A 24,511-nucleotide genomic window follows, 5' to 3' on the forward strand; every position below is an offset into this window, starting at 1 on the left:
TTATTAATAGCTAACATGTTCTGATTGACAAAAGGAGAAAATATAAAAATGCAGCAAATAAAGCAGGCGAACATATACAAACTTCTAAAAAATTAGACAGGCAAAAATGCAAAATGGCTATGCAGGAATGGGTAAAGCATAAATTTAAGTCCATAGAAGCGTGTATAATTGGGGAAAGATAGATGCTACCTACAACAAACTTGAAAAAGATCTTTGGAGAAAAGAGAAGCAGCAGTATGAGTGTCACGAGATCTGATGACAAGCAAGTACTTACTAAAGAAGGGAAAGCAGAAAGGAGGGAGGAATACACAGAGGAACTATACAAAAGAAATAAACTTTAAAGCATTAGGATAATATGTGCCATAAGGAAACCCGGGAGATATATTATAAAAATCTTGATGAAAGAATATATGAAACCAAGTCTGTACATGACCTGCCTTCAAGGTTGAGAAATGAAGGTACATTACAAAAGGTGCTGGAAATGATCTCCCTTCACCTGTACACACAGTTCAACAATGCACTGCACATTCACGATTGTTACTGCCAGAGTCCTGGGCATGACTGCCTGGATTTTGGAGTGAATGTTCTCATCTCTTTGATTGTGCATGGCTTGTTCTTGCACACAATACCTCAAGGTGATCCACACAAAAAAGTTTTGAGATCAAGTCAGTGACCATGGGGGCCATAATACTTTGGAAACCACAGTCAGGGAAAAATGATCCCACCAGTCATAAGCTCTTCAGATGAACAGCATGTTGTCCCATTATGCTGGTACCAGCCAAGTGTTAGTTCTTCGTCATCCATCTGTTTCATACATTCATGAAGAAATACTGATATGTCCTTTGAATAAAACAGCACTGGAAGAAGAAAATCACATGTAACACCATGAACAATAAGCCACGCTACACTGAAACATGAGACCCACAAACAGCTTGCAGAAGATCCCAGTGCCACATTTCACAAATGCTGCCATGTCTACAAGTTGCACAAGAACATCCACTATGAAATTTAGTACTCTGGCAACATTAATCACATACATGCAGTGCCATATTGAACTACGTATGCAGGTGGGGGAAGGTCATTTAGCACCCCTTGTAAAGTACCTTCATTTCTCAGCCGTAAAGGTATGCCATAGACAAATTTCATTTCATGTCCTCTTTTTAATCGAGATTTTGTATAACACTTTTCCTAAGGTCCCTTATGAGAGGGATAATCTGCATAAATGGAGCAGGTAGTAGATGAGATGGGAGATACAATACTGCAGAAGAATTTGAGAGAGATGTAATCTGAAAGAAAGCCCCTGGAGTGTACGACCTACTTTCAGAATTATTCGGATTTGTGGAAATACCGTTTACCTAGTCTGCAAGATATATGAAACAGGCAAAACTGCCTCAGACTTAAACAAAAATGTAATAATACCAATTCTCAATAAAGAGTTGAGGGTCGGTGTATCGCTGAACCATCAGTTTAGTACGTCACACATGTAAAATACCATCATGAATTATTTACAGATGGAAGGAACACCTTGAAAAAGCCAACTTCAGGGAAGAGTAGTTTTGGCTGCAAGCAAATTTAACAACACATATGGCAATATTGGTCCTATGACTTACTTTAGGAGATAGGGCAAAGAAAGCCAAAGACACATTTACAGCACTTGCAGACTTGGAAAAATGCTTTTGACTGTGTTGGCTGGAACATATAATTTGAAATTTTGAAGGTGATAAATTACAGAAAGCAAAAGGTTATATATTGAAATAATCAGCAATCAGTTGCATAAAAGAAATTTAAATTGTTAATCACTTTCAGGCACTTTGTGCCCTTTTTCAGAAAGTTATACCGGTCACATTATTTTTGAGTGTCAACAGTAAGATGCATACAGCAAAATGCTGTGGTCATGTGGTTCATAGAACCGGATAAGAATTTTTTTTAATGCAACTGGTTGCTGATTACTTCAATATATACAACTGCAGTTGCTGAGGATGAATAAAATACTAGAGCTACAAGTTATCTAGAACTTGTACAGAAACTACCCTGATGTTCTTAAACAGTTGTTCATGAAGGGCACACTGTTGTTGGGAAGGAAGTGAAAAAGGGTTGTAGCCTGTTACCGATGTTATTCAGTTGGTGCATTGAGCAAGCAGTAAAAGAAACCAAGAACTTTGGAAAGGGAATTACCCCAAAGTTCAGGGAGAAGAAATGTAAGCTTTGAGGCTTGCCGATGACATTGTAATTCTGTCAAATTTGGCAAAGGACTTTGAAGAGCAGGTTAACAGAGTGGATAGTGTCTTCACTACAGGTTATAAAGAGGAATATCAACAAAAGTAAACCAATGGTACACAAAAGGAATGTATTTAAATTAAATGATGCAACACTGAGGGAATTATATTAATAAATGCTGCAATAAAAGAAATGAAATGATCACCTGGCATTATTGGCCGGGAGACCCTGTATGGCGTTGTTTGACAGTGTACTTCACATCTTTCAATTTGATGCCACTTTGGCAACTTCTGTGTCAATGAATACCAGATGAAATGATGAGAACACAAACACCCAATCTCTGAGCAAAGAAATTCCCTGATATGACAAGGAATCAAGATCAAAATCCCACAATCTCGAGGCAGTAATGCTAACCACTAGACCATGAGCTGCAGAGTGACCCACTAAAAGTAATATAGTAGATACATTTTGCTATTTGGCCAGATACAATACTGAAGATCGCTGAGGAGACAGGATATACAAAGCAAACTTGCAGTAGCAAGACAAGCATTTCTGAAAAACGAGGAATTTGTTAACATCTAATATCAATTTCAGTGTTAGGAAGTCTCTTCTAAAGGTATACGGAGTACAGCCTTGTATGGAAGTGAAATGTGGTCAACGAGCATTTTAGACAGGAGAATACAACCTATTGAAATGTGACACCACAGAAGAAAGCTGAAGATAAGAACAACAGAGAGAATAAGTAATGAAAAGCTGCTGAATCAAATTGGGGAAAACAGTTTTATGGCTTCAAATTACTAAAATATTATCAGTTGATAGATACATCCTGAAACATGACTCAATTGTCAGTTTAGTAATAGGGTAAATGTTGGGGGTAAAAAAAATGTGGAAGACCTAGGATGAATACAGTAAGCAGATTCAAACGAATGTAGACTGCAGCCGTTATGCACAGATGGAGATGCTCATGCAGGATAAAGTAATGTGGTGAGCTACATTAAAACAGTCTTCAGACAGGAGACAGTGACAATGTTCTGATCCCTTACAGGAAAATTTTGTCCAATAGGCTTCATATGACCAGCTACTGCAATGCAACTAATGTAAAGGGAGCTCATAAATGAAAAACCTATTGGTCCCAGCACAATGTCATATAAACTTTATTCGCCGTCTTACACAGACAGCTAATAAAATTTTTGATACAAACATGGTCTCAGGTAACAAGTAAGAGACAGATTACAATGCAATAGAAAACTTGGAAAGCACAGTAGCAAACTAGAAAATAATGAGTTCAAAACTGTACTACAGAAATTCCAACATACATAAACAGTGTGGAGGAAAAAGGAACAAACAGGGCATATCAGTTTTGTGACGAAAACTGAACAAAATTAATCCAGCATTCAACATGTTGAGAGGCAGCTCAAGAATTTCTATGATAAAAAAATAGTTTCTTCAATTAAATCTACGATACTGTATGAAAAATTTACACATGTGACACTGACTAATGCTGGGATAAAAATTTATTCCTTACCATCTATCACTCAGGAACATTTCCAGTATTTTGGAATTGACAATTTTTTCTACCACTGACCTGTTCTTAAGCCATCAAACAAATTACATTTGAAAGCCACTCTTCTTACTAACTGGATCAGTCATTTAGGCATATAAATGTAACACTAGCACACTTTCAGAACTAGCAACACAAAAACAGACATACTTAGGTATGGTAAATATTAGATGATTAGAAGTAGCACTTACTTAACATAATCAGAGTGATATTTGTTGATACTGTAGTTGCAGAGGTGCATGCATGGATTCCATAGGTGTTTGCCACCTGAGTCATATTTCACAGTAGCAAAGCGTACCAGACCCTCTTCATATAAATAGACAAGTAAGGGATCATACGATGTTACAACAACGTAGAGTCGCAAATCACATTTGTGTCCATCAACCAGCAAAGGATTGTCAATGTATTTTGCAACAACTACTGTTTCTTCTAAAGGCACCTGTTCTGGCTGAAATCAGAAGATTCATTTCAGGAATTGCATTAGTAAGAGGGTTAATTTCTTTGACTTGAATAAGGCTCAAGTAAATAGAGGCATTGTCTTCAATATCTAGTGTTTGAAATATAGACTCAGCTGTTCAGATGTTAGCACTTGTTAATGTTACTCAACAAAAAATATACATGATGTGTCGAGAGAGTAATGCTCACACTATTAACAATGTAGATACCACGGCCACGTGATGAGGCAACTGGCTTTACTATCCATGGACCTTTGTTTCGGTGGTGACTTGAACATAACTCGCGATATTCTGCTGGCATCACAAAGGTCTGTGGGATAAAATCAAAATGTTTTGCCCCCTTCAGCATCTGCATCTTCTCTACATTCTTGCACAACCGATCCTTACGTGTCAGTTCAAAAGACCTATAAGAGAGAAAATTCGCTCTCATTCATTTAGAATGTGTGTGTGCTTTCAAGGAACTGTTTAAAAGTATTTAAAATGTTTACAGTTACTGAGTGCACTATGTTCTACACACACACACACACACACACACACACACACACACACACACACACACACACACACTCTATACAATCATTTTCTCAGTATATAAACTAAACAGTCCCTTCATCACCCAGCTTCTACATCTGACTGCCTCCCCCTATTCAGTAACATGAGTTCGAATGTTTGGGTCTTGCTGATAACACTCACTACAGATGACATAAAAAAATGATGGTATATGTCCTCTACTTGGTAACTACGAACTCAGCAGCTCACTGGATATACTAATTTAATAGTGTTCCTGCGGAATGTGTTGCTCACTGGGTGTTGCCAATAAGCATTTGTACACTAAATATTGTGCTTTGACACTGTTGTGTTGCAGTCTTCAATCAGCAGTTAATATCCAAAATGAACAGCAGGTAACTATTTCAAGAGTGTACAAGGATTCTGACATGAGTAGGGGGAAGGGAAGGGGCAGGAGGGGAGGGTCGAGCTCATTTCGTGATGAATGATGGTATAGTTTTGAGTTTTCATGACAAAGGGCTCTTGGTACACTTAACGCTAGTCAATATCCATCACATTTTCTGACGTACTTCAACCTGATATTTAACTGATACATTCGTTAATCTGGGGAGACAGGATGTGGGTTCAGCTGTCCTTGCTGGATATGCCCTTGGCTTTTTTTAAAAAACATAAAATTTTAGCAATATCATCTGACAATGTCTACGAAATTTTTCTGGCAATGTCTAAAAAATTTTAATTCATTGCAGTTACTGTGCTTGTCAACTAAGACACTGAGATATTTATTTATATGAAAAATATTGTAGGACTTTTAAATTATTATTTTGTAAAAAAAAATCATAGTTTAACACACTGACTGCCACGGTATAGTTGGGTTACTGACCCCTTTGAGCCATTTACCTTTTTTCAATATCCTGCCTTAGTTTGCTCCAAGTAAACTTGTTAAGTGCAAATAAAGTGAAAATTTGGCATTTTAGTACCCTTTTTTAATTTTTTGTGAGAGTTACATTTGCTACATTGCTAATAATTTTAGGTTTGTACTCCTGTCAGTTTTTCTTTCCACAGCATGATTTGTGTAAGTTCCATTATTGCTTTCCTGCATTGTTGCTACAGTCTTTATTCAGTGTTGTTTTCTCTGTAACAAAGTGATACTGTGGCAGAAGAAAATGTCTCTTAGAAGTTATGAAGATGAACAAAGGCATGCACAGCAGCTTTTAGATGAAGTTATGGACATAAATGATGAAGATTCTGTGTCTTATTTGGTGATAGCTCAGATGAATTTTTACCAGAGGAGACTGGAAGTGAAACTGGAAGTTCTGATGATGGAATCACACCAGTGAAGGTAGGAAGAAGAGTTTTATGTACACATTCAGTCAAAGAACCAGACTTCACAGCAGTAAAAACCAGGCAACAAAGCACCTCTAACCATGTTAGTGCTATAACTACTGTAGTTGATTCAGGTTCAGTTGAAGTACGTGCAACATCAGGAAGTTCTGAAGATGAGGGCAACACTCTTAGAACAAATTCTAATGAGATTGTCTGGGGGCCAGTTACGGGTAAAAATATGAAAATCTTTACATTTATTCATTCTAGTTCTGGTGTAAATGCTTCTGTCGCACTAACTCTCAAAGGCAAGACACCATACAATTTCTTCAAATATTTGGTAACTGATGAAATTTTAGAATATATGACTCAACAAACTAATTTGTTTGCAAAACAAGATGTAGAAAGTCATTTAGTAACTATTAATTCACGACTGAAAAAGTGGACTGATGTCAGCAAAACTGAAATGGAACAATTTTTAGGATTTTTGTGATTGATGTCATTAAATGTAAAACCAAGGATTCCAATTTATTGGTCAAGAAATATGCTCTATCACAATGATGTAAAAAATGGTATGTCACGCAATTAATTTGAATTGCTTTTACGTATGTGGCATTTTTCTAACAACAACCAGTGCCCACCGGGAAACCACTTATTCAAAATTCAACCTCTTATTGATAAATTACCACAGAGATTTCAATGTGCAGTTGTGCCATGGAAAGAAGTCTGCATGAGACGAAGAAGAAGAAGAAGAAGAAGAAGAAGAAGCAGTTCAAACCAGGAAGGGCACAAAGAAAAAACCAGCAATGATAATTGACTATAATCAGTCAAAGTCTTTTACAGATCTTCCTGACCAAATGAAGTTGAATATTTCTGGCACTTTTGGTTCCATTCCAGCGCCAGGTACCAGTAAGAAGGTATCCAACCTGAAGAAGATTGCAAGTATAATTGTATTGTCAGGTCCTAAATACTTTTTAGGTCTAAAATTGAATTTTTCTATTGCTAAATCATCTGAGTCTAGTAGTATAGGTAATGGTTGGATTACATTCACTGCTGTTGTTTGTCATGATGCTTCTAGGACTGGATTGGAAAGTTTTACATCTCGTGAAGTTTTGGCATTTCGTACTGTACATTTGTCCGAAATTATTGTTATTAATGAAGATTCTTATTTAGTACCTTATGGTTCATTGTCTCTTAATTGTAGGTCTAGGCGTAAGATTAATTCCGAAGAATTGTTGACAGGGTCAGCACTGGTAAACGCTCATGTGATTTACCGATACATCAATAACTAGAAGATCTCAATCACAGAATTCAAAGCGGAAGTGACAGGCTACTCCATAAAGTAGATGCCGATGCGCCCTAGACATATTTTACCAAAGCCACCGCGTTACCTGCAGTTGTGCACTTGTGAACATGGGAGCAGCCAGACGTAGGCGTACAGTGTGCTACGAAAAAATGAAGAATGAATTTGGACGAGAGCAAGTTGTCAAAAAATGCGAACAAACTGCATGGAAATGTAAGAATTGTGACTCATCTTTTTGCACAGTGTTTTTTGATAAAGCACAGTGCATACAGGTGTTTGAGAAACAAAGTGGAATGACCCAAATTTTTCAGTTTCATTGTTGTTGCAATTAGAGTTGAATAATGTATGTGATTTGAACTCTACAGTGTAAGTAATATGTCAAACTAAATAATAAATAAATAATAATAATAAGAAAAGTCCAATATAAGCGAGCTATGTGAGTTATGTGTAATTCATGAATTCAAATGTCAATAACTACTCTTGAGCTCTTGAAAACCGTAGGCCACAAACATGATTTGTTACTGGGGCCATAACCTACTACAACACAGAGTCACAGCATGCTTCTGTGAGCTACAACTGCACCACGGAGCTTTAAATGGAAAAATGTCTGTGAGTTGTATTTACTTCACGTGGCCCGAAGAAACCACTTCCTGTTAGTTATACTTAACTCACGTGGCAGTCAATGTGTTAAACACTGAAAATAATCAATCTTTGAAAATGCAATGTAATGCAACAGGTAAAAACAAAGTCCACTTACCACGCAGTGGTAATGCACATATAAAGATACTGAAATTTGCACACTTTTGAAACCAGTGGCTCCTTCTGGCAGAAGGGCTGAAGAGGTAGGAATAATGATGAAGGGAAAAGACTGGTGAGGTGTAGGAAATGAGAGTTCACTCACTAATTAAATTTCACATGGTCCTATCCTGAAACCCATGCACTTTCCTTAATGTTAATCTCATCTTCAATGAGGGTTGTAGTGATTCATTGCATTCCTTGAATGAGAGTTAACACGTCCTTAAATACATTTGTAAGAGAAAAGATGCTGTGACAGTAGTTGATAAATGGAGAACACCCCACTGTTGGGAGGTGTTTTAAATCATAGATGCTCATGCCAGAGCTAATGATGCAGTGACTGTATGGAAGTGAGTAGCAGTCAGATGACCCTACCTGCTGAAGCAGAGATAGGAGTTCCATGGAGCAGACGGTGCGGAAGAAAGAGCACCATGAAACCCAAGGATGTGAACTTTCAACGATAATAAATGTATTGTAATTGTTAATTATTAAGCTCCATATCAAATTTGTTATGTACACAGTACAAAGGCAGTATACGAGCTGGTACCTGTCCTAACTTATCATGTACTGAGTTGTAATTTTGAAGATAATATAAGAAGGTGTATTGAATATCACTTCTTACTTATGTGGTGGATTGAATGAGAACGATAAGTTAACTTTCAGCAGTTTTATCTGCAGCCTTTAAGCAGGCAAAGTATGAGCCAAGATGGAGGAAGAAGGCACACAGATTCAGGGCATAGACTAGCTGGAACCTTATTAATAATATTTAATGGCAACCGAATATTCAGTAAGCAACATTCACTGTGTTCAGGTGGCAACTTATTTACACGTTTTGTGTATGAGGTGAATTATAACAAACCACCACACAGCCCAAGCCACCTTGAAACACTTCAGGATCAGCTACACAGTTCTGTTCACATATAAACTACTAACAATCAACAACAACACTCTGATGGCTGACATCCTTCTCATCTCAAACATTCACTCTCATATAGTGTTTGCATTTGAGGCAAACATATTTGTTCAGATGCAGACTCCAACATTTTGCCCACCACACCTAGAATTGCCTATTGCCACCCTCCCAATCCCCACAATATCCTTGTCAGACCTTCTGCTGCTTCTGCACCCTGTGGCTCCTGCCTCCACGACTGTCCCCACTGTAAGTCTTGCCCTACGCCCTCCTATCAGCACCTGTACCAACTCTATAACTGATAAAACGTATACTTTCAAATGGAGAGCTATCTGTGAAACAACATATGTCATGTACCAGCTTTTATGTAAACACTGTTTGGTCTTTCACATTGGTAATACTACTACCCAGTTATCAAAGGGTGAATGGGCACAGGCAGAGGGTGTATACTGGCAACACAAAGTATCCTGTTGCAGAACATGCTCTACAATATGGCAGTCATGACCTCAGTACCTGTTTCACCACAGGTGTCATCTGGATTCTTCCCGCAGACACCAGCTTCTCCTAACTCCACAAATGAAAACTGGCATTACAACACGTCCTCAGTTCTCGCCACCCAACTGGCCTTAATTAATTGTTAACTATTACTTTCTTCACATCCTGTTCATTTCCTGTATCTCATTTTCTGACCAGTATATTTTTCCCCATTCCCCATTTTCACCACATACAATGCACTTAGCTTTCTGCTCTTATTAACTCATGTGTGACGTTTTCTCAATAATCTCTGTCTTGCATATTACTCTACTAATCTCTGTCTTGCATATTACTCTACTAATCTCTGTCTTGCATATTACTCTATCTTCCACCTTTGAGCGTTCATGTTTTCAAATGTCGTTCAGTGCAGTCCCCAACAATCAGTCTTCCCTCCTCATCTCATCTAATCAGGTAAGTTTCCCCTGACCCATGGTTCCGGGTGACTTTTCCAAATTTTCCACATTTCCTAGACCTCCCAAGTCCTTATCCTTCACCCCTCTTCCTTCCCATTCAACCCTTCTGCCAGGAGCAGCAGCCACTGGCTCCAAAAGCCTACAAATTTCAATATCTTTCCATACGTGTTCTTCTTCCGCCTCTTGGTGAGAAGGTTTTTCTATCTATCCATTTGCATTACAGATTAATCACAGAATTAAATACTGTAAAGATGTGAAATGTAAGAGACTTGACTACAGGTAACCTTACAAAAGTTAAGAAGCAAATATACAACATTTTCTATGTTCATCAACAGATACTCATGAAAATGCACTTTTACCTTGGAAAATGATTAACTCGTTGATACGCTGTCAAATCTTTCAGAACATGTGGTTTTGGATGCACACCTGTCCATAATAAATTGAAATCTGGAATACTGTTGTGAACCTGTAAATTATTTGAAAAATGAAATAAACTCATCTTTCTTAAAAACACAACTAATTCACACTCATTTAATGTGTTAAGTACATTCAGAAGCCAAAGTCTGGGTTCTCCTGTTTTCACGAAATTTTGCAGATGATGAAATCTTTATAAGGTTCAATCACACTTTTCAAACTACGAAAACTTCCAGGAGTATAATACTTAAAAGTAGTACACAGGCTCTGTAAAGATATGTTCAAAACTTAGCTACAAATTGTCACTTCACTTACTGATCAGATGTTCACATAAAAGACAGAACAATGCTAATTATTGAAGGAGAGAAAAAAAACAGCTGTGTTCATAGCCACAATACAAAATATACACTAAACTTACATCTAACAAGAAAGTATTATGAGAAGGTTAGATTGCTATTCACCATAAAGTGGAGATAACGAGTTGCAGATAGGCACAACAAAAAGACTCTCAAATAATGCCAGAGACAGTGGTCATGTGTTCATCAAAACATTACTTGTCTGCAATTATTATTTTTTTTGTGCTTATCTGCAACTCAGGATCTCTGAGTTGATGAGTAGCAATCTAACCCTTTCATAACATTGTCATTATTCCATCCTTGATTTTCCATCGTTTGATTTGACAAGACAGAATTAACATAAAATTCAAGGAACATAATTATACAATAAACTGTCTAAGGAGCTTAAAGAGATTATTAAAACAGATTTAAAATTGCACTTAAAAAGTACCCGTTTAGTAATACATTCTGCATAGTGAAAGATTACTTTGTGTTATATGAGCAACGAGTAGACAACAATAAAACACCTCTGGCATTTCACAAACTTTTAAATCAGCTATAATGCTCGTTTTTTTTTCTTTCCTCTGATAAATTATAAACAAATGCTCTGCAAGAGACAATGGTAACACCCTATTATCTTTCTGAATTCAACCTCACAAACACTACGGAAAGATACTGACTCAGTTCACCAGGGAGGGAAACAGAGAAGCTGCAGCACACAAAATGGAGACCCGACATCATCGTGGTGCTTATGTCAGTTTATAGCATGTTAAGTGATGGTTGTTAAAAAACATATTAACAAGTTAGCACGTTACTTCTTTGCAATAGTGTATGATGTCCGCTCCAAAAATTCCCGAACATCCATGATTTCACACAAATAGTGTGTTGGAGCAAAAATGCTGTTGGCATCCCAGCACACACGTGTGTTTAACATGTAACTGTCAGAAGTTTCATTGTTGTATGTCTGTTTCTTATTGTTCAGTGCTGTATTGAGTAGAATGTTGTGTCTGACAGTTAGCGAATTTCGAGATGGCAGAATTAGAGGATCAACACGTCTGCATTAAATTTTGTGCGAAACTCAAGAAGACCTCTACAGAGACACACCAAATGATGCAGGAAGCCTACGGTGATGAGAGCTTCAGCCATACTCCGTGTTACGAATGGTTCACATGGTTTAAAAGAGGCCAGACAGAAGGTAATGATGACCCTCATTCAGTATACCCTTCAACGTCTATCGTCAAACACCCATGTCAGGAACATCCACGAAATTGTGCGTGCCAATCGAAGACTAACTGTCCGAGAGACTGCAGAGGAATCTAACATTTCAGTTGGATTATGTCCTGAAATCCTGACACAGCATCTTGGAATGTATTGTGTTGCAACCAAGTTAGTTCCATGACTCATGAGTCAAGACCAGAGAGACCTTCGCCTCACAAATCTGTGACGAGATTTTGGATCGCACAAATGAGAACACCATGTTCCTTAAGAGAATCATAACTCAGATGAGATGTGGGTCTACAGTTATGATGTTAAGACCAAGGTTCAGTCTTCACAATGGGTGTGGAAAGTCCTCCAAGACCAAAAAAAGTTCGTCAGGTCAGGTCAACTGTCAAAGCCATGCTGATAGTTTTCTTTGACTTTGAAGGATTAGTTAATCATGAATTTGTGCCACAAGGACAAACTGTAAATCGATGGTACTATCGGGACATGTTATGATGCCTGCAAGAAAATGTGAATGAAATGGTCTGAAATGAGGTGAGACAATTCTTGGCTCTTACATCACAATAACACACCCGCACATTCATCCCCTACTGGTGCATGACTACTGCACAAAGAATAAAATAACTGTGCTGAATTATCCTCCATACTCTCCATACCTGGCTCCTGCATACTTTTTATTTCCAAAGTTGAAAAACCCATTGAAAGGATGAAGATTTGCAATGACAGATGAAATAAAAGAAAATTTGCAGATAGGGAGAGGCGTACTGAGACTATTTACAGAAGTGGATACCACATTGGGAGTGGTGTATCAATTGGGGAGGAGAGTATTTCAAAGGAGACCAAGCACAGTTATGTTAAGGGGTAAGTGTTGAAAAATTTTGTGGACAAAGTTCCAGAATTTTTTGAACAGACCTTGTACAAACAAAACAGCATTGTACACTAAGGATATACCAAGCTAGGCTGTGCTGGTTTTAGCAGATTGACCTTGTACTCTACAGGTTCTAATACCCTATCAGCCATCCCGGCTTACGTTTTCTTGTTTCTCTGAATTACTTCAAGCAAATGCAGAAATGGTTCTTACTTTAGGGCCACAGTCACCTGCCAATTCTGCTTTGCCAAACTAGACCACTAAGTATGCAAATGACTGACTACACAGAATACAATATGGGGTGGAAAAATATCAATGATAAGATTTGTTGATGACACTGCTATCATCAGTGGAGGTGAAGAAGAATGGGTACATTTACTGAACAGTTGAGAAGAGTACAGAATATGGACCGAGAGAAAAACCAAATATAGATGAAACTGACAAGGATACTGGAAATGTGACTAGCAATAAAATTAACACCAAAATTGGGGGCTGTGAAGTAGATGAAGTAAACACAACATAAAAAGCAGACAAGCATGGGCAAAGAGGGGATTCCTGGACAGAAAATTTTTGCTTGATTTGAGGAAGAAATTTCTGGAAATGTGCGTTTGGAGCACAACATTGCATGAAAGTGGATCACGGACTGTTTAGGATTTCAAGACAGACAGACTAAGTCTGAGATGATGTGCTACTTAAGGGTGCTGAAAATTAAGTGGTGTGATAAGAAATAAAGGGAGTTCTCTACGCAATTGATGAGGATAGAAATTATGGAAAACATCAAGAAAAAGGTACAATATGATAGGATATGTGTTAAGATTTTAGGGAATAACTTCCATTGTACTAGAAGGCACTGTGTAAGAATAATGAGACAAAGGTAGCCAACAAATAATTGAGGACATTAGGTCTCCACTGCTGCTGCCACCACCACTGCTGCCACCCCACTCTCCAGACATTACGCCCCATGACCTTTTTTTCTGGGGCTATATCAAGGACAGAGTCTCCGTTGCTGACGTCTATGAATTGAAGGCTAGGATACAATCTGCTGTGGGTACTGTGACAGAACACGTTACGTAACACCTGGCAGGAACTGGAATACTGCATCAACATTCTCCGGGCTACCAAGGGAGCACACGTTGAGGTTTACTAATGTAAGTGGTCTTAATAAAAAAAACTAGTAACACTAACCTATGGAACGGCGTCAAATGTAAATTATTATGTCAAACAGTTATTCTGTAATAAATTGTTGCAAACAGGGCAAGACTCTGAGCTCACCCTGTATTTTCTATTTCTTTTATGTGTCAGCATAAGGTTTCTCATTGCTCTCATTTTTCATTAATTACAACACTAAATTTTACCTGAAAATTTTCCTACTCTGTTCCTAATTTGTTAATAAATTCTATCTCTTTTTCTATTTTCAAATTTCCTCACTCAGTACTGATGTAAACTTATTTCTTTCCTTGCAACAGATGACTCTCCTCTGGAATGTTCCTATTTTCCAAACATGTGACTCTAATTTATGAAATAAGTTCAAAGCCTCTATCTCATTTTTTCAACTGTTCAGCTTTGTTGCTGAACACTTGGCTACTCCAACCTGTAGACATGAATAGTTCTACCAGAGAAATCTATATATGAGTATGTATAATACTCTTCCTACCAGTGAAACCTATATAGGTGTACACAGGGCGAAGTGAAATTTGCACACTCTGGCTTCACAGTGCGACTCCTCACGTGCCATAAATAAAAAAAATGCCTGTCACAAAATTTCCTCCAGTGAGTACATCTGGCAGAAAAAGGGTGTTAAAGAATGGCAATCTGGCAACACTAACCACATGTATGGTAACTACCTCTGCCAGCACATACTATTTGTGCTGAACAGTTGGTGGAGTGGATAGAGTTTTTGGACGGTATGCAGGAGGTTGATGGTTCGATCCTGGGTTAAGGCATATGTTTTTTATTTGGTACATGTATTCCAGGTGGTAAGGTATCTGGCATTAATCGTCAACAGCGATTGCAGTGGGTACTCTAGAAAACATTTGCGCTTACATACTACAATCGTGGAACTGGAAGATTGGTCAGCATTGAAAGAAGCCCTTTCCAAGTAGTGGGTGTGAACTTATTCGCATCACTTCACCTACTAGATGTGAAACCTGTTTTCTTTATACTCCTCCAATGGGCCCATAGATTAGTACCAACTAACACTCTTGCCTCATTCAGGTCCATTACATTTCATTAGGTCCTTATGTTACCAGTAGGACTAGAACATTTTTTTGCGAATAATGTCCAAAATCTGTTACTATTTGTATGTGTTATCACCATGATGCTACTAACAATGCCTTTCAACATTGAAACATTGAGTCTGGTAACCGCACACTGTTTAGTATCATCATCATCATCATCATCATCATCATCATCAGCATTAGGGGAGCAGTGTAATTCGAAACTGAATAGCGGTGTCGGGATGAATTATGCAGAACAATATCTATCAGAGGAATAATGCGGATTAGGTGGAACAGTGCGCAGGACTGACGGTGTATTTATACTGTATGAACTGTCCACCAGACAAGGGACTAGTTGTGAGCAGAGTAAAGTGCCAACGACAGACTCCAATGTACATGCATACACATATTGAATTTTCTCACTGTAAACCTCTAAACCAGTGTGCCAGATGTATGGCATACACAAATGATGAATAAGTGGATATGCTTCTGGTCCTTGGTGCATCTGATAACTGGGCTGGCATTGCCACTTGTGAATATGCTGCTAGATATACTCCTCGACGCCATCCAGACAAAAATGCATTTTGTCGTCTGGAGCTGTGCCTTCAGGAGTCAGGTCCTCTCCTTGCACCATCACATGACAGAAGTCGTCCATGGACTCACTGTACTCCAGCTACCGAGGAAAGCTATTCTGGTGGTCGTACACCAAGAACCTAAGTGAAGTGCACGTAGAATAGCAAGGCAGATGTGTGTCTCACAACCTAGAGTCATTAATGTGCTGCACAAGCATGGGCTGCACCCCTATCATTATGCTTGCACACAACACCTGCAAATTGCCATCAGTGGATGCAACTGTGTGAATGGTTCCAACAACAACAAGAAGCCAACAATGACTTCATGAACACCGTAAAATGGTCAGATAAAGCAGCATTTGCTCGTGAGGCTGTCTTCAATATGCACAATGCCCACCATTAGTGTGAGATTAACCTGCACATTACCCGCCACTGTGGATATCAAGTTCACTTTGGTATCAACATCTGGGCTGGAAAACTGGGCGACAGGTGTTTGGCCCCTGCATGTTGCCTGACCAGTCAACTGCATAAAGGTATCATGCATTCCCCTCAAACTATCTGCCTGGTGCCCTGGAAGACGTTCCACTGCATGTTTGTCAGAAGATATTGTCCAAACATGATGGTTAACCTCCACACTCTGGAATTAATGTACAACAGTTTTTGGACAGAATGTATCCAGGGAAAGACATTTCCAGGGGCAGATGTAGACTCTGACCACAATCTGTTGGTTATGAACTGTAGATTAAAACTGAAGAAACTGCAAAAAGGTGGCAATTTAAGGAGATGGGACCTGGATAAACTGACTAAACCAGAGGTTGTACAGAGTTTCAGGGAGAGCATAAGGGAACAATTGACAAGAATGGGGGAAAGAAATACAGCAGAAGAAGAATGGGTAGCTTTGAGGGATGAAGTAGTGAAGGCAGCAGAAGATCAATTAGGTAAAAAGACGAGGACTAATAGAAATCCTTGGGTAACAGACGAACTATTGAATTTAATTGATGAAAGGAGAAAATATAAAAATGCAGTAAACGAAGCAGGCAAAAAGGAATACAAACGTCTCAAAAATGAGATTGACAGGAGGTGCAAAATGGCTAAGCAGGGATGGCTAGAGGACAAATGTAAGGATGTAGAGGCACATATCTCTAGGGGTAAGATAGATACTGCCTACAGGAAAATTAAAGAGACCTTTGGAGATAAGAGAACCACTTGCATGAACATCAAGAGCTCAGATGGAAACCCAGTTCTAAGCAAAGAAGGGAAAGCAGAAGGGTGGAAGGAGTATAGAGGGTCTATACAAGGGCGATGTACTTGAGGACAATATTATGGACATGGAAGAGGATGTAGGTGAAGATGAAATGTGAGGTATGATACTGCGTGAAGAGTTTGACAGAGCACTGAAAGACCTAAGTTGAAATAAGGCCCCGGGAGTAGACAACACTCCATTAGAACTACTGACAGCCTTGGGAGAGCCAGTCCTGACAAATCTGTACCATCTGGTGAGCAAAATGTATGAGACAGGCGAAATACCCTCAGACTTCAAGAAGAATATAATAATTCCAATCCCAAAGAAAGCAGGTGTTGACAGATGTGAAATTACCGAACTACCATTTTAATAAGCCACGGCTACAAAATACTAACGCGAATTCTTTACAGACGAATGGAAAAACTGGTAGAGGCCGACCTTAGGGAAGATCAGTTTGGATTCCATAGAAATGTTGGAACACGTGAGGCAATATTGACCCTAAGACTTATCTTAGAAGCTAGATTAAGAAAAGGCAAACCTACATTTCTAGCATTTGTAGACTTAGAGAAAGCTTTTGACAATGTTAACTGGAATACTCTCTTTCAAATTCTGAAGGTGGCAGGGGTAAAATACAGGGAGCGAAAGGCTATTTACAATTTGTACAGAAACCAGATGGCAGTTATAAGAGTCTAGGGGCATGAAAGGGAAGCAGTGGTTGGGAAGGGAGTGAGGCAAGGGTGTAGCCTCTCCCCGATGTTATTCAATCTGTATATTGAGCAAGCAGTGAAGGAAACAAAAGAAAAATTCTGAGTAGGTATTAAAATCCATGGAGAAGAAATAAAAACTTTAAGGTTCACCGATGACATTGTAATTCTGTCAGACAGTAAAGGACTTGGCAGAGCAGTTGAACGGAATGGACAGCGTCTTGAAAGGAGAGTATAAGATGAACACCAACAAAAGCAAAAGAGCATAATGCAATGTAGTTGAATTAGATCGGGTGATGCTGAGGGAATTAGATTAGGAAACGAGATGCTTAAAGTAGTAAAGGAGTTTTGCTACTTGGGGAGCAAAATAACTGATGATGGTCGAAGTAGAGAGGATATAAAATGAAGACTGGCAATGGCAAGGAAAGCGTTTCTGAAGAATAGAAATTTGTTAACATCGAGTATAGATTTAAGTGTCAGGAAGTCCTTTCAGAAAGTATTTGTATGGAGTGTAGCCATGTATGGAAGTGGAACATGGACGATAAATAGTTTGGACAAGAAGAGAATAGAAGTTTTCGAAATGTGGTGCTACAGAAGAATTCTGAAGATTAGATCGGTAGATCACATAACTAATGAGGAGGTACTGAATAGAATTGGGGAGAAGAGGAGTTTGTGGCACAACTTTACTAGAAGAAGGGATCATTTGGTAGGACATGTTCTGAGGCATCAAGGGATCACCAATTTAGTATTGGAGGGCAGCATGGAGGGTAAAAATTGTGGAGGGAGACCAAGAGATGAATACACTAAGCAGGTTCAGAAGGATGTAGGCTGGAGTACGTACTGGGAGATGAAGCAGCTTGCACAGGATAGAGTAGCATGGAGAGCTGCATCAAACCAGTCTCAGGAATGAAGACCACAACACATATCCACGGAAATGGCACAGACATGTAAGTTCAGTTGTATGGCCACTGTGTTCACCTGACCTCAATTTCATGGATTTCTTCCTGTGGGGACACCTGAAGGAGCACGTGCACTCTACTCTGCTGACAAATGTGGAAGAATTGGTAGCACGTGTTCATGCTGCTCTTGTTACTGTGGATGCAGCTTTGCATGTCATGAAGATGACAATATTCTTTAACTATAACACATTATACAGTAATTGAAATGGGCAGATCAGTACTCGTATAGGCATACAAATGTTTTGCACATGGAGTCATAAATTAAACATTAGTACACTCATGTTCTTGATAAAACTGAGCCATTTCTAATATCATTCTATGGAATGGAGCACAGAATGTTAGGTCCCTTACCCAGGTAGGTAGTTAAAAAAATTTAAGAAGGGAAATGGGTATGTTGACGTTTGGTACAGCCGGGATTAGTGAAATATGATGGCAAGCTTTACTGTAGCAAACATGGAACACAAAGCCAACACCACCATAGTAGTACAAGTTTGTGTGTCAACTAGCACTGCAGGTGAGGTTGGAAGACTGTATGATATCTTAAAAAAAAAAAAAAAAAATATTGAGATAGTTAAGGGAGAAGACATAATTGTGATGGAGGCATTGAATTCGGTAATAAAAAGAGGAAGAGAAGAAAAACTAGGAGCAAAATATGGGCTGTTCAAAGAAATGAAAGAGAAATCTGCCTGGTGGAATTTTTCCAGACACTTTGTTTAAGAATCATGAAAGAAGCCTGTAGACATGGAAGAGACCTGGAGACACTTTAAGGTTCCAGATTGATCATGTAATGGTAAAAAAGATTTCTGAACAAAATTTAAAACTGCAAGACATTTAGGGGTAGGGGTCTACACCGACCATAATTTATTGATTTAAAAATTTATAAAATTCCTTTCCAACCTGTTAGGCAAATTAGTTGCACGTAATTTTACACCATGGGCAACCACAACTAAAATACTTTTATGTAGGTTACAGAACTTTCAGGCAGTGAACTCCAGATGTTAAAATAGGTAAAAGTGGTAGACATACAGCTGAATGAAAGCTCATTAATTCACTATAGCTATATTTATTGAAGTCGTCGTAGATTCACACTAATGGTTTTGCAACATTTTTTGGTTGCTTTTCTGGTGCTTCTCTGTACAAAAATTACCAATACTATTACAGCAGCAGTAATCCATAGCCAGAATAAAATAGTTATGGTTTGACAAATTTAAAAAAAGTGGACATGGATTAACCAGAGCACTAATCTGCGTAATATTTAACATAAAGTGGTGTCATTATGAGCCATCATTGATATGAACATATATTGGTGTGTTGTGGACTTAGAGTGCTGTTACATGCAGTTATTGCAGTTTACAACTGAAAAGATGTAACAGTTGAAGCCGAGCTGCAACATCCTCAATTATTATGAAAATAAAGTGAGTGAGTGTGTGTGTGTGTGTGTGTGTGTGTGTGTGTGTGTGTGTGTGTGAAAGAGAGAGAGAGGGGGGGCAAGGGGGAAGAAGGGAAGAAGGAGGGAAGGGGGGAAGAAGGGGGGGAAGAAGGGGGGGAAGAAGGGGGGGAAGAAGGGGGGGAAGAAGGGGGGGAAGAAGGGGGGGAAGAAGGGGGGGAAGAAGGGGGGAAGAAGGGGGGAAGAAGGGGGGAAGAAGGGGAAGAAGGGGGAAGAAGGGGGAAGAAGGGGGGAAGGTGGGGAAGGGGGGAAGGTGGGGAAGGGGGGGGGGGGGGAAACATTGGCTTATTCACCCAAAAACCAGCCGAGTAACCTTCAAACCAACTGTTGAATATCGAATGTGCTGAAGTCCTATGCCAACAAGAGCATCACTGTTTTCACTAGGAAGTGTTTCATCTGGATCATGTGAATGGCTCTATAACAAAACTTTTTTTGTAATATGGTAACTCTAACAGGTAATGCTATCTGAGATATGGATCAGGATTGATATCTGAACCAACATATGTATACAAAACTGAACTTAGTGATTTCCAGTGCTGTGCTGAGAGGCAGTTACACCTACCTCATTAATGAAAATGTTTGTTATGGCTGCCCCATAATGTCAATATGCAGACACTGTAAAACTAGCAGCCTAGTTTTATTATAAAGCTATACTTGGGATCCAGATGAAACATTTACTAGTTAAAACAATGATGCTCTTGTTTGGGCAGGATATTGGGGCATTTGATATTTAATGGTTGGTTTCAAGGTCAGTTCAACTAATTTTCGGGTGAATAAGCCAGATGATTTTACCTCAACAGCCTCAATGTAAACCATTTTTATCACTTTGTAGGGATCCTTGCCAGTAAAAAAAAACCACACACACACACACACACACACACACACACACACACACACACACACACACACACACACACACACACACACACAACATAATAACTACATGTAACAGCAATCTAAGTCCACAATATGCCAATAGCCAATATATGTTCATACCAATAACAGACGGTCATAATGCAACCACTTTATGTTTAACAACATGCAGATTGGTCCTGGTTAAGCCATGTCCAGTTTTTTTAAAGTATTCAACCCATAAGTATTTTATTCCAACTACGTGATTACTTATTCGCTATTGTAATAGTATTAGTAATTTTTATACAGAGATGTACCAGAAGAATTAACTACAAAAGTTACAAAACTGGTAGTGCAAATCTACAAGTACTTCAATTAATACAGTTACAGTGGCTTAATGAGCTTTTATTTTGCTATATGTTTATCACTTTTACCCATTTTAACCTCTGAATTTTACTGCTTGGAAGTTCTGTACACTATGCATAATTGATGGGAAACTAACACAGTACATGGTAGAAGAAGACAAATGGGAAGCTTTGAGAGATGAAATAGTGAAGGCAGCAGATGATCAAATAGTTAAATGACTAAGCACAGTAGAACTCCGTGGATATCACAGTGAACACTGCATTTAACTGATAAAAGATTAAAATTTAAAAATGCAACAAATGAAGCAGGCAAAAGGGAATCCAAATGACTAGAAAGAGAGATTGACAGGAATTGCAAAATGGCTTAGCAGGCATGGCTAGAGAACTAATGTAATCATTATAAGCATGTATAATTAGGGGAAATACAGACACCACCTACAGTAAAGTTAAAGAGGCCTGCTGGGTAAAACAGAAGGCACACTGTGAATGTGAAGAGCTCAGATGAGAAAGCAGTACCATTCACAGAAGGAGAAGGTGGAAGGAATGAGTATAGGGGCTCTACAAGGGAACTGGACTTCTAGGCAAAATTATAGAAAGAGGAGCGGAACTATTTGAAGATGGGATGGGAGATATGATACTGAAAGAGGAATTTGACAAAGCATTGAAGGAACTAAACCAAAGCAAGGCCAGCTAGAATACACAACATTTTCTCAGAACTACTGATATCCTTGAGACAGCCAGACTCCTGAAATTACTCTACCAGATGCATAAGGTACACGGATGGGATAGGGGAAATACCCACATATTTCAATATGACTGAAATAATTCCAATTCCACAGGAAGCAGGTGCTGACAGGTATGAATATTACCAAACTATCTACTTAGTAAGTCTTAGCTGCAAAATACCAATACAAATTATTTACAGAAGAATGGAAAAATCTAGTAAATGAAATGCCGAATCATTTGAGACAATACCAATCTTATGACCTATCTCAGAATAGCATTTGTGGACTTACAGAAAGCTTTTGACAATGTTAACTGGAGTACGCTCTTTGAAATTACGACAACAACAGAGGTGAAAGACAAGGAGCGAAAGGTTACACAAAACTTCCATAGAAACTAGAATACTGTTTTAAGAGTCTACAGACATGAAATGGGAACAATGGTTGTTGACAAGGGAGTGAGACAGGGTTGCAGCCTATCCACAATATTCAATCTGTACACTGAGCAAGCAGTACAGGAAGACAAAGGAATAATTGAGAAGTAATTACAGTTCATGGAGAAGAAATATAAACTGAGGTTTGCATATGGCATAATCCTGTCAGAGAGCAAATTACTCTGAGGTGCTGTTGAACAGAATGGGCAGTGTCTTGAAAGGAGCATATAAGATGAAGTAACAAAAGCAAAATGAGGATAATGGCATGTAGACAAATTAAATCAGGCAATAGAATGAAATTTTCACTCTACAGCTGAGTCTGCGCTGGTATGAAACTTCCTGGCAGATTAAAACTGTGTGCCGGACCGAGACTCGAACTCGGGATCTTTGCCTCTTGCGGGCAAGTGCCCTACCAACTGAGCTACCCAAGCACGACTCGCGCCCCATCCTCACAGATTTAATTCTGCCAGTACCTCATCTCCTACCTTCCAAACTTCACAGAAGCTCTCCAGCGAACCTTGCAGAACTAGCACTCCTGGAAGAAAGGATATTGCGAAGACATGGCTTAGCCACAGCCCGAGGTGTGTTTCTAGAATGAAATTTTCACTCTACAGCTGAGTCTGCGCTGATATGAAACTTCCTGGCAGATTAAAACCGTGTGCCGGACCGAGACTCGAACTCGGGATCTTTGCCTTTCGTGGGCAATTGCTCTACCAACTGAGCTACCCAAGCACGACTCACGCCCCGTCCTCACAGCTTTAATTCCTCCAGTACCTAGTCTTCCTACCTTCCAAACTTCACAGAAGCTCTCCTGCGAACCTTGCAGAACTAGCACTCCTGGAAGAAACTCTACAGTGCACACTCCGCTGTAGAGTGAAAATTTCATTCTAGAAACACTCCCCAGGCTGTGGCTAAGCCATGTCTCCACAATATCCTTTCTCCCAGTGAGTCGTGCTTGGGTAGCTCAGTTGGTAGAGCACTTGCTCATGAAAGGCAAAGGTCCCGAGTTCGAGTCTCGGTCCGTCACACAGTTTTGAACTGCCAGGAAGTTTTAAATCAGGCAATGCTGAGGGAATTAGATTAGGAAAGGAGACATTAAAAGTAGCAGGTGAGATTTGCTATTTGGGCAGTAAAATAAATGATTGTGGCCAAAGTAGAGAGGACTAACAACAGCTAGAAAAACATTTCTGATGAAGAGGAATTTGCAAACATTGAAAATAAATTTAAGTATAAGACAGTCTTTTCTGAAGGTTTTTATCTTGAATACTTATCTATGGTAGTGAAGTATAGACAATAAACAGTTCAGACAAGAAGAGAAAGGCGGCTTTTGAAATGTAGTGTTATAGAAGAAATCTGAAGATCAGATGGGTAGATTGCATAAATTAATGAGGTAGTACAGAATAGAATATGGTAGAAGAGAAATTCCTGGTGTAATTTGACTAAAAGAAGGGGATCAATTTATAGGACACATTCTGAGACACCGAGGAAGGGAAGTGTGGGAGGTAAAAATGAGAGAGAGAGAGAGAGAGAGAGAGAGAGAGAGAGAGAGAGAGAGAGAGAGAGAGAGAGAGAAGTACTGTAACCAGGTTCAAATACATGCCAGTTGTGTTAGTTATTTGGAAGTGAAGAGGCTTGCAAAGGATAGTGTAGCATAAAGAGTTCCATCACCCCAGTCTCTGCATGGCATCATTGCATTTAGTGACAAGCGTCAAAAAGGTTTAATGGGATTGATTCTAGCAGCATCAGCAGCAGCAGCAGCAGCAGGAGGAGGAGGAGGAGACAGAAGAATGTCATTTTCTGAGAATATTTTTCTCAAGTGAAACAATGGTACAAGGTTAAAGCTGCTTAACAATAGCAGTTACACAGATTACAGCACTGTGGCACCTTCTTCATGTCACCCAAAAACTGATAGGAATTATTCCAACTGACTGGAGTGTCACATGCTAATGAATACTTCATTAAAGAATTAACATTGTAGGTAATAATGTTCCTACTTTTAGTAGGCTACTTGAAGGACTGTTTCTCAGGCTTTCACTATTTGAGAATATGGATTGGTGGAATGGTTTATGAGTATAAGCAGTCCCGTTTAAAAACCAGAAGTGTACTAGATCCTCAGTCTGGTTACACCAAGCTCCAGTTCAAAA

The 24,511-nt window shown here is 39.0% G+C and overlaps 1 protein-coding gene across 2 annotated transcripts in view; it reads right to left on the reverse strand.

Moving 5' to 3' along the window:
• LOC126468396 (tubulin polyglutamylase TTLL5) overlaps positions 1 to 24,511 on the reverse strand; it is a 231,063-nt gene that overhangs the window by 84,262 nt on the left and 122,290 nt on the right. For both annotated transcript variants that reach the window (XM_050096547.1, XM_050096546.1), the window contains exons 4-6: positions 10,375 to 10,481; positions 4,424 to 4,637; positions 3,970 to 4,226 (exon numbers count right to left, since the gene is read on the reverse strand). In XM_050096547.1, coding sequence (XP_049952504.1) covers positions 3,970 to 4,226; positions 4,424 to 4,637; positions 10,375 to 10,481 — 578 coding nt within the window. The remainder of the gene's footprint in view (positions 1 to 3,969; positions 4,227 to 4,423; positions 4,638 to 10,374; positions 10,482 to 24,511) is intronic.

Source organism: Schistocerca serialis, chromosome 1, assembly GCF_023864345.2.
Source record: "Schistocerca serialis cubense isolate TAMUIC-IGC-003099 chromosome 1, iqSchSeri2.2, whole genome shotgun sequence".
Taxonomy (NCBI): domain Eukaryota; kingdom Metazoa; phylum Arthropoda; class Insecta; order Orthoptera; family Acrididae; genus Schistocerca; species Schistocerca serialis.